Consider the following 21,404-nt stretch of genomic DNA (forward strand, 5'->3'; position numbering starts at 1 on the left):
CAATCTAAACGATTGTCCAGTAACCTGACAGGTGTAATTTGTAAGAAATGTCCAGCAATCAGAGGTAACTCCAAAACTACAGGGGGCAGCAAAACCTGCTCTTCATTCTACTCTTTGCTCTAGCTATCTTTGGCTGTAGCACCTAGCTGCTGTTAGCGAGTAGGTCAGTTAGTTATGGAGCTGTGGCCCTGTTCGCTGAGTGTGAACGTCTATGATAAGATGAAGTCTGCCTGTACCACGACTTCGCATAACAGGTGGAGAAAGGGGGCTCAGCTGGGTCTGAACACAACATCTGAGACCTCGACAGACGTCATTTTAAAGACAGGATAAACAGTACAGAGGTGATTTACAATGGCTTTGACCAGGACTGTAACTCTGGGGATCAGAACATAACATAACCCCAGTTGTTTCTTCACACTCACACTGTTTATAATGTGCATTCAATTTGTGAATGTAACATGTTCGCTCTTTTAACCACATGGTTATAATAGTAACAATCAGGATGAAGGTTCCCCTAACTTCAACTAAACACTTTCAAAAACTTTCCCTAAACCTAACTAAACCCTAACCAGAGAACTGTCACATCATAAAACGCATATCACTAGTGAACTGTAACAGTTTTGGACACAGTAGTCACGTTCTGTTGAATGTGGAGTCAAATCAGAAAACACTTTACTGTGTTGTTCTAGAGGGTAGCTAAAAATTATGTATTTTGTCATTGATTTGTTGTAATACTCAATAAATCAATAAAACATATGAAAGAAATGAGCGATCCATGACAAAAGACTGGACGTCAGAAACATAAGCTGCCAGACCAAAACTGCTCACAGCTTTATCTGGGAAGGGGTCAAGGGTCACCAAGTAGGAGTCACTAAGATAAATTTCAATTTCATACCCAATGTCAAAGATCATCTTTGTCCAGCTACCCCTTGTTTGATCACCCATTAACAAGTGATAGAAATTTCAAACTCTCATGACAGTAGCTAAATCATCTCCATGAAAACTGAGCAAACATCTGCTGAGGAAGTCGCTTAACATTTCAAAACTTGTACTAACATTATTTTAGCACAGAATCTTGTTTAAATGTGCAACTTGGAGCATTAAGTTGCAGTTGATGTGTTTTGGAAGTACAGAACTGAGCATAAAAATGACCCACATCATCCAACAGGGTTCACTAGGTTCTACTTTAAAGTTCATGTTCTGGACCGAGAGACCAAAACTTAAACCATTCACTGTTAGCCTTATTGCCTTGTCTCTGATTATGGCTAATGTAACATTAAATTTACTCAAAGCTGTTTAGCTAGACGGCAGCAAAGCAGGGCCAGCCCGATAAACATTAAGGTTTATCACTGAGCGAATAATTGAATGTCACCGCCAGTCGGGCGCTGGAGTTCTCCCACTGGCTGGAGCTCTTTAAAATGAATATAATAGAACAGATCTAAATCAGGATCAGAATCACATCATCAGGAGCACACTGACCTCACACAGTCCAGCCATATACAAAGTTTTGACCTATTCTTGTTTCTTACATCACACCGGCAACTGCTCTCCTCTCTGTGGGGTTATGATTTATTGAAAAGCATCAGGAGGTGTCACGCACCACCTCTGTGTGCATAACCTTGGGCTGACATCACTCCACTGAGTACCAGTTAAACTGGACTGGGAGAATATCAGTCTCAGCACACTTATTCTCAGTCCACACCCATCTAGTCAGCAGATAATGAGAAGGTGGAACAAGGCAACAAGGCCACACATAGTTCAGTCCATCTACAAATAGGGAAGGGAAGCTGGATGCATGATCTCTGGATACACTCTCCAATAATGTCTTTTAAATGTCACAATCTGCTCTATATGTTTGTTCCTTTTCTATATTTATAGTCATTTTTCTTAAAAAAGCCAATTTATCACAATTGCAAAGTTGGACGCTGTTATATGTCTTCAGGGTAAAAATGGCTGCACTTTGCAAGACGCCACTGTGAACTTTGCAAACTGATCTGCATAGTGTCTTCTCGTTATTACCTGACTAAATGCCAAAACCTGACCTGACCTGACAGCTTAAACTGTTTGCCCAATAGAAAACAAAAACAACTAGAGGCTTCTAATAAAACGTTGCTCTAGAAACTAAACTCACAAACGGTTCATTTCAGAGGCAGTGTTAAAATGAATCACTTGCATCCGTCTGGACATGCAAACATCCACCATTTACATAACCCATTCATCAAACACTGACGGGAAGATAATTGAGCCATCCATTAGTGATAACAATCAAAGATTAAAATTCTGTGTGCGTGTGTGTCTGTGTGTGTGTGTGTGTTTCTAAGCCCACAAGTTTGTATCTGTACACTTGGGCGTACACAGAGGTCTTCACAAGTACATCAGAGCGAACACGTCTCCAGTCTTATCGCACATTACGCATGGTGTTTGTACCAGTAATTGATTGCATAACTCCTGTCCGAAACTTTGATGGAGGAAAATAAACAGATGTCTGATGAAGGACAACAGGACTTATCAGCATCTATCCTCATGAAAGCAGCGGACATTCCTTCCTCACTTTGATTCTCAGCTTTGTATTCTTGAGGAGCTGCACGTGTACCACAGATAACATCAGTCCGCTCGAAACACTCACAACACACACAAACTGAAGCTGCAGTTGAGAAAATGTATTTTATTTGGTTATTGAAGGGATATTCCAGTGTAAAGTTAATCCATGGTCTAACACACCGTGACACAGAGTAAGACCCCCCCCCCCTTGAGAGATCAAGTTTTCCGACCACTCGCTTAAGTAGTTTTAGCAACCTCAAAACCGTACGATAACAATACACACAGACCATGCCTCCAACCAAGAAAGTGCCATCAAAAAGCCACTCATAGCACCAAATAGTGTTCAGAACAGCATCAGACTTCAGCAACAGTACAAATAGGGTCCCAGCATATGGTTTGAGGTACCAAACATCAGCTAGCTTTGCCAGATTTCTACTGAAAAGAGAACACAGCTCACCACTCTCCTGCAGCAGCTTGGTCATTGTGGGGAAGCCCTGCGAGTCGATTACCAAGTGCAGTAGATTTCCGCTGCTCAAGGATGAAAAAGTATGATTATTACTCCATGGAAATTTAGTCAAAGTTCATATGTGTCCTGCCTACCAGTTTATAACAGTTATTATAACTGCACTCAGTAATTGACTCGCAGGGTTTCCCCATAACGACCAAGCTCCTTAAAAAACACTATAAATATTATCTTATTCTTACTCTTATCTCTCTTATCTACTGCAGAGGGATCAGCCAATATCTTTTTTCAGGGCTGACAGTATAAAAGCTGCAAGGCAGCATAAAAAAAAAAACAGTAACACACAAACACATGTGCAGAGCCTGTTTTTGTTTGGTTTTTGATTATATAAAATTAGGAAATAGACTATTTTATATTTCTGTTAATACTATGTTATGCTCCATTTATTTCTTGTGGCCAGTTGCGCAGCAGCTCATCAAACTCTTAGCATGCAGTCATGTCAATATTAGGTACGACACCACATATGTTTGTCCTAAAAATGAATCTATGTATTACACATGAATCACAACAGAATAATGCACCCAAAACTGTTGATGAAAGTGACAGCCCTCTTGCCAGCATAAATGTACACTGTAGTTGTGAGGTCACATTTACATACAAATCATCAAATAACATCAGTATCACTTTTGATTTCCTTGGAATACAAGGTGTGAAGCTTTCTGCACAACACAATATTTCTTTGAATTAAGTAGGTGGAAAATTATGTCACACGCTCAGCTCCACAACTTTCCCAACAGGACCGCAGCTTTGTCAGTCACCTCATGTTGCCTTGATGACTCACCTGTATATATATTAGACCTTGTTTAAAGCTGACACTTTACTGACATTCAGCATCAGAGGTGTGGCTGCTGGGCTGCCTTCTTTCTAATAGTGCCTTATATTTAAGTCATTTGTCTTGTTCTGCACACTGCCTAGACAGGCAGACATGTTAGCAGTGATCGACACGGAGACAAATGGGAAAAACAGTTTATAATGACAAGCCGTGCACAGTTCTGTCGCCTGGCTTGTAATGACCAGGAAAACTGCTGCAGCTAGCGATTCATGGACAGCTGAGGAAAGTGAGTAAAAGAGGGAGCGTGGGGGAGAGGAAGATGGAAAAAAATTGTAGTTGGCACTTGACAGCTTGGGTCTATTTTTAACATGGGGAGGAGGTAAAAGACAGATGAGCGACAAGTTTCGGCGGTTAAGGGGAGTTCTGATCGCTTCTCCTGCGCCTCGCTGTCTGATGTCTTGCTCAGTGACAGGTAATGTCAGGAGGGGAGATGAGACAGAAACCAGTATTCCTCTGTGGGTTCCGTGTGCGTGCCAATGCTGTTATTAAACAGAATCTGTAACGTTATTTTCCTGATGATCCTGATAGCGGAGGAGGCACGTGGAGAGGGGGGAGACTCGAGAGAGCGATTACAGATCAGACGAGGCTTGCCTTTTGTCCTCCCAGAGGATGTGTGTTAAAAGGAGCGAGTGAGTGTGTGTGTGAGCACACGGATGGAGGGGGTGGGGATATATGAATCTGCCATCGTGATTAAAGCGTTCCCATTGAGGGAATTTGGCGGGAGTGTCGCGGAAACCGTATGGGGGTGTGCGACGAGAGTAAGGGAGAGTGAAGTGAGCGCAGCGCATGGTCTCCAAGAGGGACAAAAAGCATGTTGCATCTAAATGAGGATTTTCATCTCATATGACAGAGTGATGAAGACATTTAATAAGGCCTTTGTGTGCATGTATACATCCAGCATATACGTGCATGTGAGTGTGGCCTACACCATCTGACAGGATCCCTCCTAGCACTAATACATCTACTGATGTTTCATCCTTTTTCCCCTTTAATTCCATTTCCTTTCACTGAGTCAAACCTGCATCACTGCATATAGGAATTCAAGGTTCTTGGGAATACAGAAATAGAAAACCCAGAGGTCAATTGCCTAACTAATGTAGAATTGCCTCCAGGATGTCATGCATACATCCACATAAACAATCCATGGAAAATATCTGCACAAAAAGTCAGTACTTTGCCTAATTACTCTTAATGTCTGGGGTTAATGGCCTCTCACGGATGGTTGGCCTCAGGAAATCAGTGAACATAATGACCAGTCACTAATGAACAATCAAAACATCAATGATGACACTCAACTGAAAGGCTTTCTGTCTGTTGGCGCTTTCTACAATGAAAAAAAGGCCAAAGTCTCCCGGAGTGCCTCAGCGAGTCTCTGCATGCAACATTAGAGAAATCTGTGGCTCAAGAGGCGACAATTCTCACAATCCCAGTTCTGAAAAACAGTCAGCAATAAGCTAAACTGCCTCAAACCCTAATCCTAACAGATCCTGTTTAGCATTCAGTTGAGAGACTTCCACCTCTTCAAACACATGTGCAGGGGAGATTATGGGGGCTCTGTGTGGCTCTGCTGTACTGTATGTCAGAGCCCATGTACAGTAGTGCTACTGCATACAGATACGAGAGAAGAGAGATGAATGAAGGAGTAATGTGTGTTTCTGGCTGTAGAGGACACAGCAAAGGCAACTGTGACACTTTGAGGGGGCCGGAATTCAACACAACACATAGCATTCAGGCAAAGTTCTCCTTTGTGCTTTCCTGTGATGTACTTGCATGACAGTTTAGTTGCCATTGTTCTTGGCTGGAGAATCAGAAAATAGAGCTTGCGTCAGACATGTGAGAAAAATAATCTAGCCATTCCGTAGGCAACAGATCCTTGTTTGACTCTCACAATTAACAATGGTTGCATGTGAGGGCTAGCCTCGTGAAGGGATTTACTGCAAGTAAGGGGAAGTCTCCCTGCAAGGACAAAAATACAACTCAAATGAAAACGCTCCCTTCGAAAAGGACACTGTCTTCCCAACTAGCAGGGACAACAGAATCAGTCGTCATTTGAAAACATTATTTGTTTATGTAAGCGAAAATGTCCTCTAGCGGCCGTGGTTATCGTGATTGTAAATAGGCTGATGACGTCCATGCACAGAGGAGGCAAGATTGGAGGAGTACATTGGAGTTTAAAACAAGGGACTGCTGATTTCTCTGTTCATTTCTAACCAATAGTCAATAGTGGGTTGTGTTGTAACCATTGACAATGGTCATTTTAACACAAATCGTTTTTCTGCAAACCCAAAGTCTTTTTTTGTGCCTTCAGCCAACAGCATGTCTACACAATTTTACAGCTGTCTGTCACATATGTGACTAACATGAATGCATGCACTCCCACAATTAGTCCACAATTAGTCCAACTGTCTACACATATTTCACTCACACTATACATGCATAATCAAGACTGTTTTCTATATTTGTGAGGTCTGAGTGCCTCTCCTATGTAGAAACTGATGCTGATTTGTAACAGTTGTGGGATGCACCCAGCAGCAAGTCTTTCCTGCTGATGGGAGGTCAGATCAGACTATGCTGTGTCGCTGCAGACAACACGGACAAACCACTGTATGTGTCATTTCATTTGGTGGACGTGTTATGGATAAATGGACTGTGCAAATCACTGTCTGTTTGTGTCATGGAGTCTGTCTCAAGCACTTTGGCACTTAATCTGATGAAAACACTTTTTCTCTGAGGGCTGTTGTCACTTGGACTGAAAATGAAGAAGAGAAATCCAATTATGACAGTGTTGGCGGAGATCCCCCCTACATACTGGAGGAAGGAGCATATTAGCAGCATATTAAAACATATCCATTCCTATGAATGACTATGGGAGAGGGTGCAATGGCCAAAAGAAAGTACGGGGGAGGGCGGCGATCTGGGAGGTATTTTCAATAAATAGCAATTATACTGTATATATGACGGAGCGTGGCGAGGATGGGGGAGGGAGGGCTGAAGGGGAGACTGCACCTCTAAGCCATTATTGGAGATAATGACATCAACTGAGCTCTCTCCGGAGTGTAGTTGTGTGTGACAGAAAAATAGATAAGAGCTTATAATTACATACACCACCCAGGGAGGCATGGGCCAGTGGAGAGAGAAGAGAGATGGAGGGAGAAATTATCTGAGAGAATGAAGAATAAACACATCACATTCTGGGGCTGAGGACTGAAGATGAAGGACTGAATTCACACTACAGTCATATACTGCAGACCAACACACACATACACACACACAGACAAACACACACATATGCTGGTGTAACAAAGCCCCCCTCCTCTAACCCTGCCGGCTGACCCGAGACTCTGATGCTGATGAGATGCTGGAGCTGCAGCCCTCAGGAGAGATGAGATGAAGGGTAGGAGGAGGAGGAGGAGGAGGAGGAGGAGGAGGACGAAGCTTTGGACGGAAATGAAGAGGAAAAGAAGAGGGCAAAGAGGAAGAGGAAGAAGGAGGTCGAGATTTAATAATGCCAATAAAAGCCATGTGGAGAGAGAAAGAAATAAAGGTGGAGGGATATAATGTATGTATTTATGTATACAACATATGCTCTCTCAATCACTAAGCAATGACAGCACATTATTAATGAAATGGCTTGCGGTACAGCAGAGAGCAGAGCAACATTTAATGCAGTGAGTGCTGAGCTGACAGGAGGTCCTGCCCTCAGGAACATCACAGACACAAGCTTGTGAAATTACGTGATCGATAGAGCGGCTACTTTTCCATGCTGGTGGGCATAGAAGTTTAAGGTCTGAGACTACAGAAAACCCTGGCTTACCCAAGTCCTACATGAAAGACTCCAGTTTCATTGTTACCTCTAATCACGTAGGTGAGCTGAGCTCTGGCTCTGGAGATGTAGAGACCTTTGCTAGAGTTTGTGGAGTATCGGGTTGATCATCTAAAGACAGTTCGGCTAAATCTCATTTCAAATTTTTACCCCTACACCTCATTTTCAAGAACCTCCTTGCCCCTTTACAAGAGGTAGCGGTTGAAATCTACTGCTATGAAAAGGGACGAGCCCTTAGGACCGTCACACACCAGCAGTTATTGTTGATGACGACCGGACATTTCTAATATGCCATCCTCAGCTGTGTTGATTTCTTTTGTGGTACTGTAACAGTTCTTTTGGCCCCTAGCAGTGCTTTATAGGCTAACACTAGCAACCTGTGCTCTTACCCTGCCACTGCACTTATATCAGAGGAGCAGTAGTGAAGCAGCTTCACTGTTCGAGTTAAGCTAAAAATCAGCACTCATATGCCATCGAAAGGGGGGGAATAAAACGTTAAATGCGTCAAAATGAAGGACTATCATGCACAAATCAGCAATAAAAAAAAAAAAAAAGGTTAACTAGATAGCATGTTAAATCTCAAGACATAAAGAATCCAGTAGTGATTATTATGAAGAAAATGACTACGTGAATGACACCTCAGTCTGTGGGACATTTTGACAGACCAAATGAAAGTAGATCTGGTCTTTTTAATCAATGGTGTGTCCCACACAGAGGGAGGACTCAGGGTGAGGGGAATTATCTGTGGTGATGTCATGGCCCAAAACCTTACGTTTGTTGTTTTTAGAAGTGTGCTGGAAAATATTGTCAGTAGAGCTTTGCTCATTACCATTTACACTGTATAAATCACCTGCTCATCTTAACTGGCAGTGTGCTTCACAAATGCCATGCTGCGATCTGGAAAACAATCTGGAGCAGTTCCACTACAAGACTTCTCTAGAGGGAAATAGTTGTCCTGGTACAGGAATGGCTAAATTGCCACGGGTGGTCTTAAAGGATACATAGCCAAACTCACAATTCAATTCATTTGCATCATGTTTAATTGGCTAAATGGTTTTTGTGTGCTGCCTCAACACTGAAACATAACTATTGTATGTAGTGTTATTTGACTCGACTAGTTCTGTGCATTTCTTCAAACTCAAATCATTGGGAATGTCAAATTCACATGATAAATTAAATGTGACTCCTATGCAACTCCTGCAAGGAACAGACACCTTCAGGTGGTAATTTCAGTGTCAGTGTCGTCCGACTACATAAAAAAAAAGCAATATGAAAGTGGACGTGGTGGGCAAGTATGGTAATTGGTAGCTGCAAGTATGAAGCTACAGTCAGGAGACCATTTGCTCAGCATTAATGCAGGAAATGGGGGGAAACATCTAGCGATCAAATGACAATAGAAACAGAATTCCTACAAGCACCTCTAAAGCTCACTAATCAACACATTAAATCTTGTTTGTCTAATCTGCACAAAACCAGACTGTAAAAACAACAAGGTTCCATTTCATATGCTACATTAGGCTAATAATCTGCTGGCTGTGCCATATTTGGTGCACAGACATGAGAGTGATATGATTCCTCTCATCTTGGGCAGGAAAGCACATAAGTGTATTTAAAACTATTCCTTTAAAGAACGTCTCTGACTGAGAGCTTGGATACATTTAATATGATCTTTAAGCTTTAAACAACCAAAATAGATCTGAATTTGATGACTCCTTGATCTGTATGCCTTTGGCCTTTTCTGAGTGTGTGTGGGGGGAGGAGAGATCTCAGTAATCCTTGACACCAAATTGCACTGTACTGCTTGATCATTACTGACACCCTCCTGAATGCACCTTTCCTCCCTGTGCTCAAGCACAGTCAAGTTTAACTAAACACACAAATGTGTGTGTCTTTTTAAAAAAGGTTTTTGGCTATGGGAAAAACTTGTCCCTGTCCCCTGATCACTTGAACATTTGGGTTTTCTTAGTGTGGCCTCTGTGTGCTATATTCATTAATTATGGCATTGCACTACTGAATACATTCGTTTGGCATTCGAGGATGGAGGTAATTGTCCAGGCAAGGTTAAACCAATGTATCCAACTGCCAGATTTTTTAAAGTTAGTTGGAGACAGGTCACATTAGAAAATGCTGATTGTAAAAGATACCAAATGCCTCTGATCAGACTGCCAGACACATGCTCATTACAGTGTGTGACATTCCTGTTTTTCATGGGGATGCTTTATTCGACTGAGTAAGACTGAGCGTCTGTTACCTCTATGCAAGTCACTCATGTTTTAGCACTGTTAGTGTCCAGGGAGGGATTTCCCCTTGTGGTGTCCAAAGGAGACAAGTGTCATAAACTTAGCTTGTGTCTCCCACAGTCTTTCTAACGGTTCTCCTTCACTTGTTCTGCCTCGCTGAGAACGCCAATACAGCTCTGATGCCCCACAGGTTCTCGGCTTAATAGTCTCAGCATAATGACTTTTTCCACATAGTTGCCTGCCGCCAGTGTCACCTCATACACAATTGCTCCATCTGGCTCTCATTGGGACACTGTAATTATACTTCCGCTAATGTCAAAGACATTTTTCTCGGCACACAGGTGTCATTTCCCGTTTATCTGTCAGGAAAGACTGTGCAAAGAATAACCAATGCATAACAGAGAACTTATACATGAGTCAGATTAATGCAACCACCATTCGTACCCCAATTTTGCATGAAATGAGAGAGAGTTCACTGCCTAGACTGAGCAAATTTTCCTCAGGGACACCCTGTGGGTAATGATTTAAAAAAAAAACTACATGCCTGAGTGCCACAATATCACAAATCAATGTCAATTTTCTGTCTAATGGACCTTTTTCTTTCACTGCTCTATTCAGCACCGCTATTCAACTGTAAGAGCAGGAAGGGAATACAATGGAATACAATGACAGGTTTCCAATTTGGCTTCAATGACGTACATCGGTAACACACCTATTACTGACACTGCTCTAGATGTATAAATATGTGTGTCCCAGAAGACATGGGAGCTGTTTTCTAAAAGTTTCCTAAGAAAGACAGAAAAGAAGGGAAAAAGAAATAAAACAACACAGCAGCTCACACATGGATACTTCAGGATACTTCACTGGCAGAGTGTGATTATAAGCTGCCCAAACATTTAATGAAGAAAACCAGGATTATGTCAATGTTTCTTAAGTCATAAGTGCATCAGGCTCTAACCCCCCCGCACCCCCACCTAAGTACCTCCAAGTAAGAATAATTTAACACAGGCTATCTTGTCTAAGCCCCTGCCCTCAATTCCCGTCTGTCCACAGCTTTATTTACTTTTTTTTTTTTTTGAAGGACAGGTCAGGAGGATATGTGGCTGCAGTTGTTGTTGACTTCAGCTTGCAACATCTGTCAACGGCACTGGAAGCAAGCTGCGTTTGTTCACAGCCATGATGTCATCTTGTCTGACTGGGAGGCATGGCTGCCATGAAGCCTTCAGCAATATCAGGGCTCTTGAAAGTCCAGTTTTGGTAACTGGGGTCCCCTGTGGCTTTAAAAAAATCTTAAAACTTTGACCTTAGGAGACCCTTTCAAAACTCATTAGATAACTGGGACGGGTGTTCAACAAAAAAACATTGCTTTCTCTTTGTAAGCAGACACTTTGTGGTTTCACAGCTTTCGTCAAAAATGCAATATTGTCTTCCCGTCCTCCTGACATTACAGTGTCAGTTATACACACAACATACCACTTTTGTCAGTCGGCCATTTTTTTCACATAGCACTTTGGGGGTTATTATGACCTATTTTTTTTACCCTTACAGACGAGTTGCTTATAGTGATGTAAAGATAACAGCAGCCACTATAGATAAGTCAGGTCAGGTCATGAAAAAATAACATGCGGATTAATGGATGATGGATTGTGGGTTGGTGAAGTAATACATCATTAATGTGGAAAATATTACATTCTATACAATGTGGACATAACCTCATTTTTTGTCAGGCACAAATGAGCGGACACAAATGAGACTCCAATTACCCTATTAAGAGAGACACATGAGGCGCAGCAGCTTAACTTCATTAATTATTTAAATCTCCCAACATGCCAACGGGATTAGTCAGGATCTAATGTTAATCAATGTTCTGTGTTCTTTTACACATCCAAAAGGTCACACAAAAGGTTCAGGATCATACAGTAAAATTGTTTGGAGCTAAACAGGCATCCTGATGAATCCTGAGCTCAATCAGAGCTATTGAAAATTATTCATTTCAGAATTGTGTTTTGTTTTGGTAATATTCTTGCACTGAGAAGGACCACAGAAATACTGGTATTGAATAGAAGATTTTTAAAGGGCCCTCCAAAATACAAGGAGATTTATATTTATCTCACTGCTTGTACTTAATGATATTAAAGAAGAGGTGTGCATCAATATAGAAAATTGAAGATGCCATACATTGAGACGCATCAAGAATTTTGCATTTGAATCATTGACAGGTGAATTGTAATTGAATCAAATCATTAGTGGATATTCACTCCTCTTTTCTCTCTGACCACTCTAGACATTTCCTGTGAAGGGACGACAGTTTCACAGAGTTGGATCCACTACATCTCGGATAACTCGTCTTGCTTCTTTCAGAAGAACACTTCCAACGGCCTTTCCAGGTTCTGTTGACCATGTTGTTGGGATGTACCATGTCCCTAATGTTCTATGTGATCACTTTGTAGAATATATAAATTGCTTTTAAATTAACTACATTATATAAGTTGGATCCTTCGACAGTACTTAAAGTCCCTAGCAGCAAAGTCAGTGACCTTTCAACAGTTATCATTAGTGGTTACTTTTTTTACTCCAGAACTAAGCCAGAAGCAGAAGCAGATAGAAAAAGGGAATACCCAGAATATTAGCTAGACTGACCTTAAGAACCACCTGATGAGCCTCCCGTGGCTCGCTTGGCTTTAAATAGTCATTGGCAAATGTACAGTCAAAGCCTGGTTACAGCAGCGTCACGGGTAACCCTAAATTAGTTGGAGATGAGGACGATGCAGACACTACGTGCTCCTATGCAATTGAGCAGCACATGCCATCATTATGACTTGGGACAAACCCAACAGAATTGATGATGTCTCTATAAATACACTGTATGTCTGTATTTACATGATGCCTTGTTGAGGGAAACTATTATTGTTGTAAATGGCTAGACACACAGCCGGGAATAACTCTGTTTGTGTAGCCCATATGCAAAACAATACACAAAAACATGTTTTACTGTCCACCAGAGATTTCTATCAGAGCCTGCAGGCATCTCTCCAGCCATCAATCACTCATGGGAGAAAAAAAAAATATATAAACACCCTCTGCCCATGTTGGATTCTTCCTTTTCAAGAGAGGAAGACGGGGAGGGACAGAAAGAGCGACAGAGGGAAGAGGAAGAGAAAGATGAAGTCAGGGAGTATGTGTGCCTGTGCCTTTAAGAGTCCCCAGGCCAGGGCCAAATGTTGGGAAAGTCGCCCAGTGCCTTTCTCATGACCCCTGAGGGAAGGCCTTTTTCCTTCGGGGTCCATGGATGAGACATCATAGAAAGCCCAGGAAAGGGACAACCAACATATCAGCACATCCCAACATGTATATCATGACAGGCCCTGAGTCACCGCTTCTCACTCACTGTCTGCGTTTGCAGGCACACAATCATGTAATTGCTGATAGTACTTCAAGAGAAAGTGATTCACAAATTCCTATTTTCATGCATTCACAAGTGACAGTAACCCATCCAGACATCTCCAAGCAGCACGCTAATAGTTACTGTTACTCATATGCTGCTTTCCCACAATTTATCTCATGTTGAGACTATAAATGTTTATACTTAAAAATAGTAGTAACTCAGTGAATGTGGGGCAGGCGTTGCAACTTGTCAAACCTCTAATGGTTAGCCTGAGCATGGTCTTTAGAGGTCAGAGCAGCCTTTAAAATATGCAGCTAATGCTGCAGTGCTCCACATTCTTTAATCACATCATTAATCCAGTGAATGTGACTTTAATTAAGGTAATATAATTAGATTAAGGTGTTTACATGGCCCTGGGCTTAATTGCAGTATTTTTAGAATCAAATTACTGTAAGATTTAAGTATCCATGTACATGCCAGAGCCTCTGTTTGATGTGAGTGTTGCTTGTGGTGACAGTTGGAAAGTCAATCAAACAACCTTTAAGAGATGCAAAAGACCACAAAGAATGGTAACAATTACTAAGAGATACAAAATGACGACAAAAAACTAAAAATGACTACAAAGAATCAAAACTAGTGAGAGGTGCTACAAAGAAGCACAACATGACAACAAAGAAATGCAAAATGACTACGAAGAAATGACAAATCAGCTCAAAGAAACACAAAATTACCACAAAGAGATGCAAAGATGAACATACACTATATTACCAAAAGTATTCGCTCACCCATTCAAATGATCAGAATCAGGTGTTCTAATCACTTGGCCTGGCCCCAGGTGTATAAATTCAAGCACTCAGGCATGCAGACTGTGAAACAAGACATTTGTGAAAGAATGGGCCGCTCTCAGGAGCTCAGTGAATTCCAGCGTGGAACTGTCATAGGATGCCACTTGTGCAACAAATCCAGTCGTGAAATTTCCTCGCTCCTAAATATTCCACAGTCAACTGTCAGCTCTATTATAACAAAATGGAAGCGTTTGGGAACAACAGCAACTCAGCCACGAAGTGGTAGGCCACGTAAAGTGACGGAGAGGGGTCAGCGGATGCTGAAGCGCATAGTGCAAAGAGGTCGCTGACTTTCTGCACAGTCAATTGCTAGAGAGCTACAAACTTCATGTGACCTTCAGATTAGCCCAAGTACAGTACGCAGAGAGCTTCATGGAATGGGTTTCCATGGCCGAGCAGCTGCAGCCAAGCCACACATCACCAAGTGCAATGCAAGGCGTCGGATGCAATGGTGTAAAGCACGCCGTCACTGGCCTCTAGAGCAGTGGAGACGCGTTCTCTGGAGTGATGAATCACGCTTTTCCATCTGGCAATCTGATGGACGAGTCTGGGTTTGGAGGTTGCCAGGAGAACGGTACATTTCAGATTGCATTGTGCCAACTGTGAAATTTGGTGGAGGAGGAATTATGGTATGGGGTTGTTTTTCAGGAGCTGGGCTTGGCCCCTTAGTTCCAGTGAAAGGAACATTGAATGCTTCAGGATACCAAAACATTTTGGACAATTCCATGCTCCCAACCTTGTGGGAACAGTTTGGAGCGGGCCCCTTCCTCTTCCAACATGACTGTGCACCAGTGCACAAAGCAAGGTCCATAAAGACGTGGATGACAGAGTCTGGTGTGGATGAACTTGACTGGCCTGCACAGAGTCCTGACCTGAACCCGATAGAACACCTTTGGGATGAATTAGAGCGGAGACTGAGAGCCAGGCCTTCTCGACCAACATCAGTGTGTGACCTCACCAATGCGCTTTTGGAAGAATGGTCAAAAATTCCTATACACTCTCCTCAACCTTGTGGACAGTCTTCCCAGAAGAGTTGAAGCTGTAATAGCTGCAAAAGGTGGACCGACATCATATTGAATTCTATGAGTTAGGAATGGGATGGCACTTCAGTTCATAGAATGAGTAAAGGCAGGTGAGCGAATACTTTTGGTAATATAGTGTATGTATAGGAGCAAGCTAAAAAAAAGAGATTTAACAAATCTGGTTAATGAAAGGTGAGGGTTTCAGAGAATGCGAGAAATGGAGAAGCTTGGTAAGATTTTGCAGCTATGTATGATGTCCCCTGCACCGTGATGGCTCTCTCTTTACCCGTCAGTGAGGATGAACTTGCGCTAATCTCCCTTCAGGTTCTTGTTCTCCTGGGCCTTGTTCAGAGTGCCAGTGGGTGTAAATACATGGGATTACAAGAGGCATTGGCACACTTGCACGGACTGACGATTGGACAGCAAACTGCCACACCGGAGAGGAAAAAGTGCACCGTTGTCATTACGTATGTACCGATAAATCCCTCAATCTCCTTCCTCAAATCAAAATCGCACCAGTTGCTGGGGACACATACATGAGAACCACTGGCTTCAAAACTGCTGTAATCCCAGCTCAAAGTGGAAAGGGGCTTTGCCGCACATCCATTTGGTATTATTCTAAGAAATAGGCAATTAGAGATAAGGCCATAGCTGTAAGTTAGGGTGAACTGCATTCCATGGACCTCCCTTTGGCAGCCTGAGGGGACATATGATATATTTTAGGATGAAATGTTGTCAGGGTAACAATAGGGAGTGAAACAGGAAACAAACCAATGTTGACATTTTGTCATTTATAGAGTGTGTCAGTGTGCCAAGCTTTAAGGCAGGTTTAAGGTTGTATTAAATTAATACATGTAGCTAAAAATAACACTTGCAACCCTCTCATTCACCACTCTGGGCACCATCACCGAGGACTGGCATTGAAAATCAGCAGCAGCACAGCTTTCCTTTCCTCCCATCCCAATGGAGCCTTTGAAGCTTCTATGGGTTGACCTTGTTAAATAAGTAAAGTCCACGGTGGGACCCACCTGGAAAACAAATGAAGATGTTCTTTTGCCAGATGGTGTGTCCAGAATAGAAGAGCAACTGTCCAATCGCCAGTCGAGAGATAAGGCATGGCTTATAAATCGTTGCCTTGAACAACTGGCCTTTGATAATGGACGTCTAGCTTCAAGATTACCGCCTGTGCTCATGTAAATGCTTTCACATCTCACACACACCACTAAAACACAGTGCTAATGTTAGGAATAAAAATGTAAATTGTGCCACTGCACACTATTGGAGCTGGGAACATCTAAAAATAGTACAAACTGGGGTTGTCCAGACTTCTGGAGACCAAGTGTCAATGTAATCACTCAAACTGCTCCACTGTTATCATGTCTAACACACCATCTTTCTAACTATCTGACTTGGCTTAAAGTAATTTAATCAGGCTGTCCAGTCAACATGAATGAGCCCGAACCAGACGTTTCTACCAAAAAATTACCAGCAAGATTTAAATAATACTAGAAAAAAGATGAAATTCTGCCTGTAGATGGTTTTTTGAGTTAATTTGCCGAAGAACAATTGACAGGAGGGCAAATTCATCTAAGCAATTAGAACAGAGTGCTTAATTCGGCACACGGCCTATTGAACCTTGGCTAATGTAATCAAATTAGCTGATCCAAACACGACTCTACTGAGACAATCCTAATGGGTTCATGCGTTTAGGAAGCAAAGTTAACTATCATGCAGTAAAAGTTGAATTCAACAAAAGACATAACTGCAGGGAGGAGGGAAAGAATTTTGCCGTAAAGTTAAAGAAATGTAACAATGAACTGAAAAAGGGAGTGAATTTGTATATTTTCATTTGTTCTTTCTTGAATCTCCAGGACACAGCGTTAGTCTTACATCTTGTCTTTAAAACACACGGCAGGGAATTATTTATTTGTTTATGTGTTTGTTTACAGGATTATCGCATGTTCTTGTGATTGAAATGCACTATATTGTATTCTGCTCTATGGCTGGGCAATATATCAACATAACAGTATATAGTTATTATGATATATGACTTTATATGGTGTTAGGATTTTGGATCTCACTATAGTATCATGATATGACGGGCAAACAAAAACCTTTCCTGGTTTTAAATGCTGCATTTCAGTTAAGTGATGTAATTTTCTGAACTTATCAGACCGTCATTATATCAATGTTAATATTCAGTGAAATTAGTGATGCAATATTAATATAATTTTGATCAAATTAATCCAGTCCTAGCATTTATGAAGTGCTTTTGAAGAGATTTCGTATCTACTGTATGTTATGTTATCATTAAGAAAGGGAAGGCATGTGTTTCTTCTTCCTTAAGTATTGTGTAAAAGTGTATTTTTTTTTTTTAATAAATTATACTCTGAAATGAGTAAAATTAACTAATATGAATGAATGATATAACATATAACATATAAGCACAAACTCACACACACACATATATACACATATTCCAGTATAAAGAGCATGCAGATGAGTAAGTCACTCAGTCAAAAGTCAGTGTGTAAACTTTTTCTTAACGTCATCACAATCACTCATCAATTTCTTGTGACGTCGACAGTCTTGTAACATTCTCCGCTGCACTGATTTTTTACTTTAAACATCAAATGAGGTCCTGTCGTGTTTTTCAGAGGACATTCGCTCACTTCCTGCTCTAACGCACTTGGCTACATCAGGAACACAAGGAGCGTTCGGCTTTCCTGTTGCCACAGGCTGCTATTCATGAACATTTCCTCTCTGTATCTTGACCGCTCAGTGTTTTCAGGACACACCTGCAGGGCGACTGATGGTGAGTCAAACGCTGAGGTCAAGGTCAGCCCCTGTGCTTGTATTGTCCTGGTGTGCTGTGACACTGAATCACAGCCTGGTGTTAAAAAAAAAACCCACCAGATTACTCACAAGGACACACTACTAGCAATCACTCCTTGGAATGCCTTGAAGGTGTGAAAACCATAATGTCATAATAGGGGCCTGCGTGGTAAAATGGTAGCGTTTCTCAGGTAATACCCCACCCCTCAGGGCGTAACAAGCAAGCCTGAGATTGCCTGTGTCAGCGCATGTGATTGTTTTGGCAACAGGGCAGGAAAGCACACACGGGCTTTGGGCATCCGAGAGAAAAAAAACACAGGCAAAAAGTGAAGCTCCTGCTTGCTTTCATGTCTCGCAGGCCAAATGAAAGTCACCAGCCTGTCTGTTGGAACTAATATGCACTCACCTGGAGCGGACGGAGCTGCCTAACTTAAATGGATATCTCCTGTTCTTCCATATGAGAGAGTCCTGTGATAAGTCTACGGCCAAGTTTGGAGTGAACCGTAAAGGTATTCATGACCACCATCAACCCAAAGTGTAGTTTCTGTTCATGCTGAGAGTCGAATTGAGACAACAGGGAGATAAAAATGGAGATTCAAGATTCATGACCCAACGAATATGAACTTACGGATATCCCTTGTTGCTATTTAAAGAAGGTGATAGTCTGTCGAATGTACCTCTGCATGGCCTCTGGTGATGGAGACCAAACTTGCCTCACAAAACTTCTCTCGAGAAAATCTGTCTGAATCATCCTTTGAGAAATCTTCATATCTTTCCCCGTAATAGAGGAGAATGATGCCAGACAGCGCTGTTAAAAATTTCACCTGAATTAATCATTTAAAACTCCTCATTCCTTAAAACATTTGCAAAATGCTTGAGCAGCTGTGCCATGCCCCAATTTTTCTAAATCAAAGACATGGGGGGGAAGTAGGCTGCATGTACTGTACAGCTATCAGTGAAAGTAGGGGTTTAATACATTGCTAGAGAGAGTGATGGCAGAGCCAATGTTGCTGCGGCTATAAAGGGATTATTCTTCCCTGGAAGACATAATCATGTGTAACACACTTGTTTCAAATCCTGCGAAAAACAAACAGGTGTTTCAGCTTTAAATCCACCTCTTCATCCTCTGGCACACATACAGGAGAGAACCCCCCAGACACTGACATTTTCTCTCATTTCTTAATTAGTCATCAGGCTGCGGTGGGGATGGCTTCGGTACCAATCATCTGAGAATATGCGTGTCACATATTAAAGAGTGAAATGTGGAGATTTTTTTTTTTTTTTAAAGTAGGCTAAAAATGGAGAAAGTGTACTTAAGGTTGACACTACTTCACTTGCTGGTACACTGGGTGAAATGCGGATACAAGGGGACACATCATTAGTCCAGTTTTAGGTCCAGTTTTAGCATTTTTATAATATATTTGTAAAGTATTAATGTGTGTGAAGTGAATGTATTCGTGTGTAAAAACACTCCTCTGAATAAATGTGGAAAACGAGTTCCTCACTGACCTGAGAGCCCCAGCAGGAAGGTGAAGGAGAGCAGAGTAAGTTTCCTCGAAGTGGCACAGACCTCCATGGTCGCTGCAGCCCCAGTTTCCACTTCTCACCGTGTTAATGTCCTTCGCCCAGCTTTATGTATGCGGGCTGCCGTGTGTCGCCTCGGGCAAAACTCTTCAAGTCCTTCAAGTGGTTTCTTTTTTTTCTTTTTTTCTTTTTTTTTTTATTTCTCTTCCTCCAATCTCCCGACACAGACCTTCTCCGGGAAAAGGTAAGGGACACTTCAGGTGAGGGGGACGTTGGACGCCGTCTAAATCCCGCCGCCGCTGGAACCCAGTCCTCTGTGCTGGTTAATAAAGTGATGTGTGAATGTGGCTCAGCACCTCCGACACTGGGGGTCTTTCGCGACTCTTCTCCTCTTGCTGCTCGGGTGCATCTGCGGCTCTGTCGTTACCGAGACGGCGGCGAGTACAACTCTGCAAGTTGTCATCCTGTGTCCCCTCCTGAGAGGGAGCGAGCGAGGGAGAGAGACCTAGAGCGAGAGCAGAGGAGAGAGAGAGAGCCTTGCCACCTCAGCGCGCGAGCTGGCGTCGAGTTTTCCTCGATGTGAATAACAAGTTCCGGTGACAAGCTTCAAAGTAAACCTCCCCATTCACATGCAGCGTTTCGGTGAAAGCTGTGTGTGACTTCCCGCTCTTATTTTGAAAGCGTAATTCACTAGCATCCGTTGTTCTGCCGCCTGTGTTTTAATAGCTTGACGCGGGTACACCTGTCCTCTGGTTGTGCGCAGCTAGAAAAAACTTATTTTCATGTACAGCTTTAAACATGATTCTGAACAAGCTCTAAAAACAATCTCAGTTGCAAATTTTCACAAGCACAAGAGCATGATACAATGAGTGTAAAAAAAAATGAACTGATTAGCCTACATGTCAAAAACGATTCTTTTGGGGGTATTTTTCTCAGTCGTCCTCAAAACCAAACACATTATGAGCCATAGCGACACTGGGAGTAATACAGGCATAATCCTATTTCTCTGTGCATAAAAGAAGGAGCATGGACATTCAGTATGAAGGTCTCAGTCAATCTACATTTCTATCCAAAATATCTGACAAGCCCACTTACGTTACGTATTACTCAATGCTTTGGAGACCTGAAGCTCAGATATTTTAGTCTGGTTATAGTGGCAGGGGAGATCATTCTCTTAACCCAAGACAAGTTTCTCAAATTACACTTCGGCCCCCCCATCTGACATGGGAAGATTTTTGTTTTTAGATATTTTCTTACAAAAAAAATGGTTAAATTTCATGACCTAGACGAAAATAAATGATTTCCCTTTTTTGCTGTTAAACCCTGTGGAACTCCCTCAAGGGCCACTGGATGTCCCTGAACCCCAATTTGAGAACCACTGTCAGAAATAAAAAAGGAAACTAGGCTAAATGAACTGATTATGAAATAATTTTTATCACGTCCCACCAACACTGTCCCAGTTCAAATTTGCCACCACTGACTTGAATTTGCCTCTAAACAAGACGGAGGGTGTACCGTCAGATTCTAGGCTGGCATACTCGTGTGTGTCTTGCCAGTTTTGAAAAGCCTGGCTCAAGCTTTTCAGCAATAAGCCTATTTCCAAACCCACACGACTAAAGCTCCATCCTTTTCCCCAGTCTCCCCTTGAAAATCTTCAGCTCCTGTTCTATCATGTGTGAAGAGGCGTGGGTCTGAAAGCAGAGAAACAGACTGGACTCAGCTTGACGTGAATTCCCAAGGCGAGCTCACCCCTCTGATGTAAAAATATGGACTGACCTGTGCTCTCCGACGTGGTCAGACCCCTTTATTTCATTTGCTAAGGTTGCCCAGTTGC

At 42.2% G+C, this 21,404-nt stretch overlaps 1 protein-coding gene across 1 annotated transcript in view; it reads right to left on the bottom strand.

Annotated features, from left to right (window-relative positions):
* Nucleotides 1-20,048, bottom strand: part of esama (endothelial cell adhesion molecule a) — a 62,159-nt gene extending 42,111 nt beyond the window's left edge. Inside the window, exon 1 of the mRNA XM_037120045.1 lies at nt 19,556-20,048. Within this exon, the coding sequence (XP_036975940.1) occupies nt 19,556-19,622 (67 nt within the window). The 5' untranslated portion in view covers nt 19,623-20,048. The remainder of the gene's footprint in view (nt 1-19,555) is intronic.
* Nucleotides 20,049-21,404: the final 1,356 nt, after the last annotated feature.

Source organism: Acanthopagrus latus, chromosome 13 (genome assembly GCF_904848185.1).
Source record: "Acanthopagrus latus isolate v.2019 chromosome 13, fAcaLat1.1, whole genome shotgun sequence".
NCBI classification, from domain to species: Eukaryota; Metazoa; Chordata; class Actinopteri; order Spariformes; family Sparidae; genus Acanthopagrus; species Acanthopagrus latus.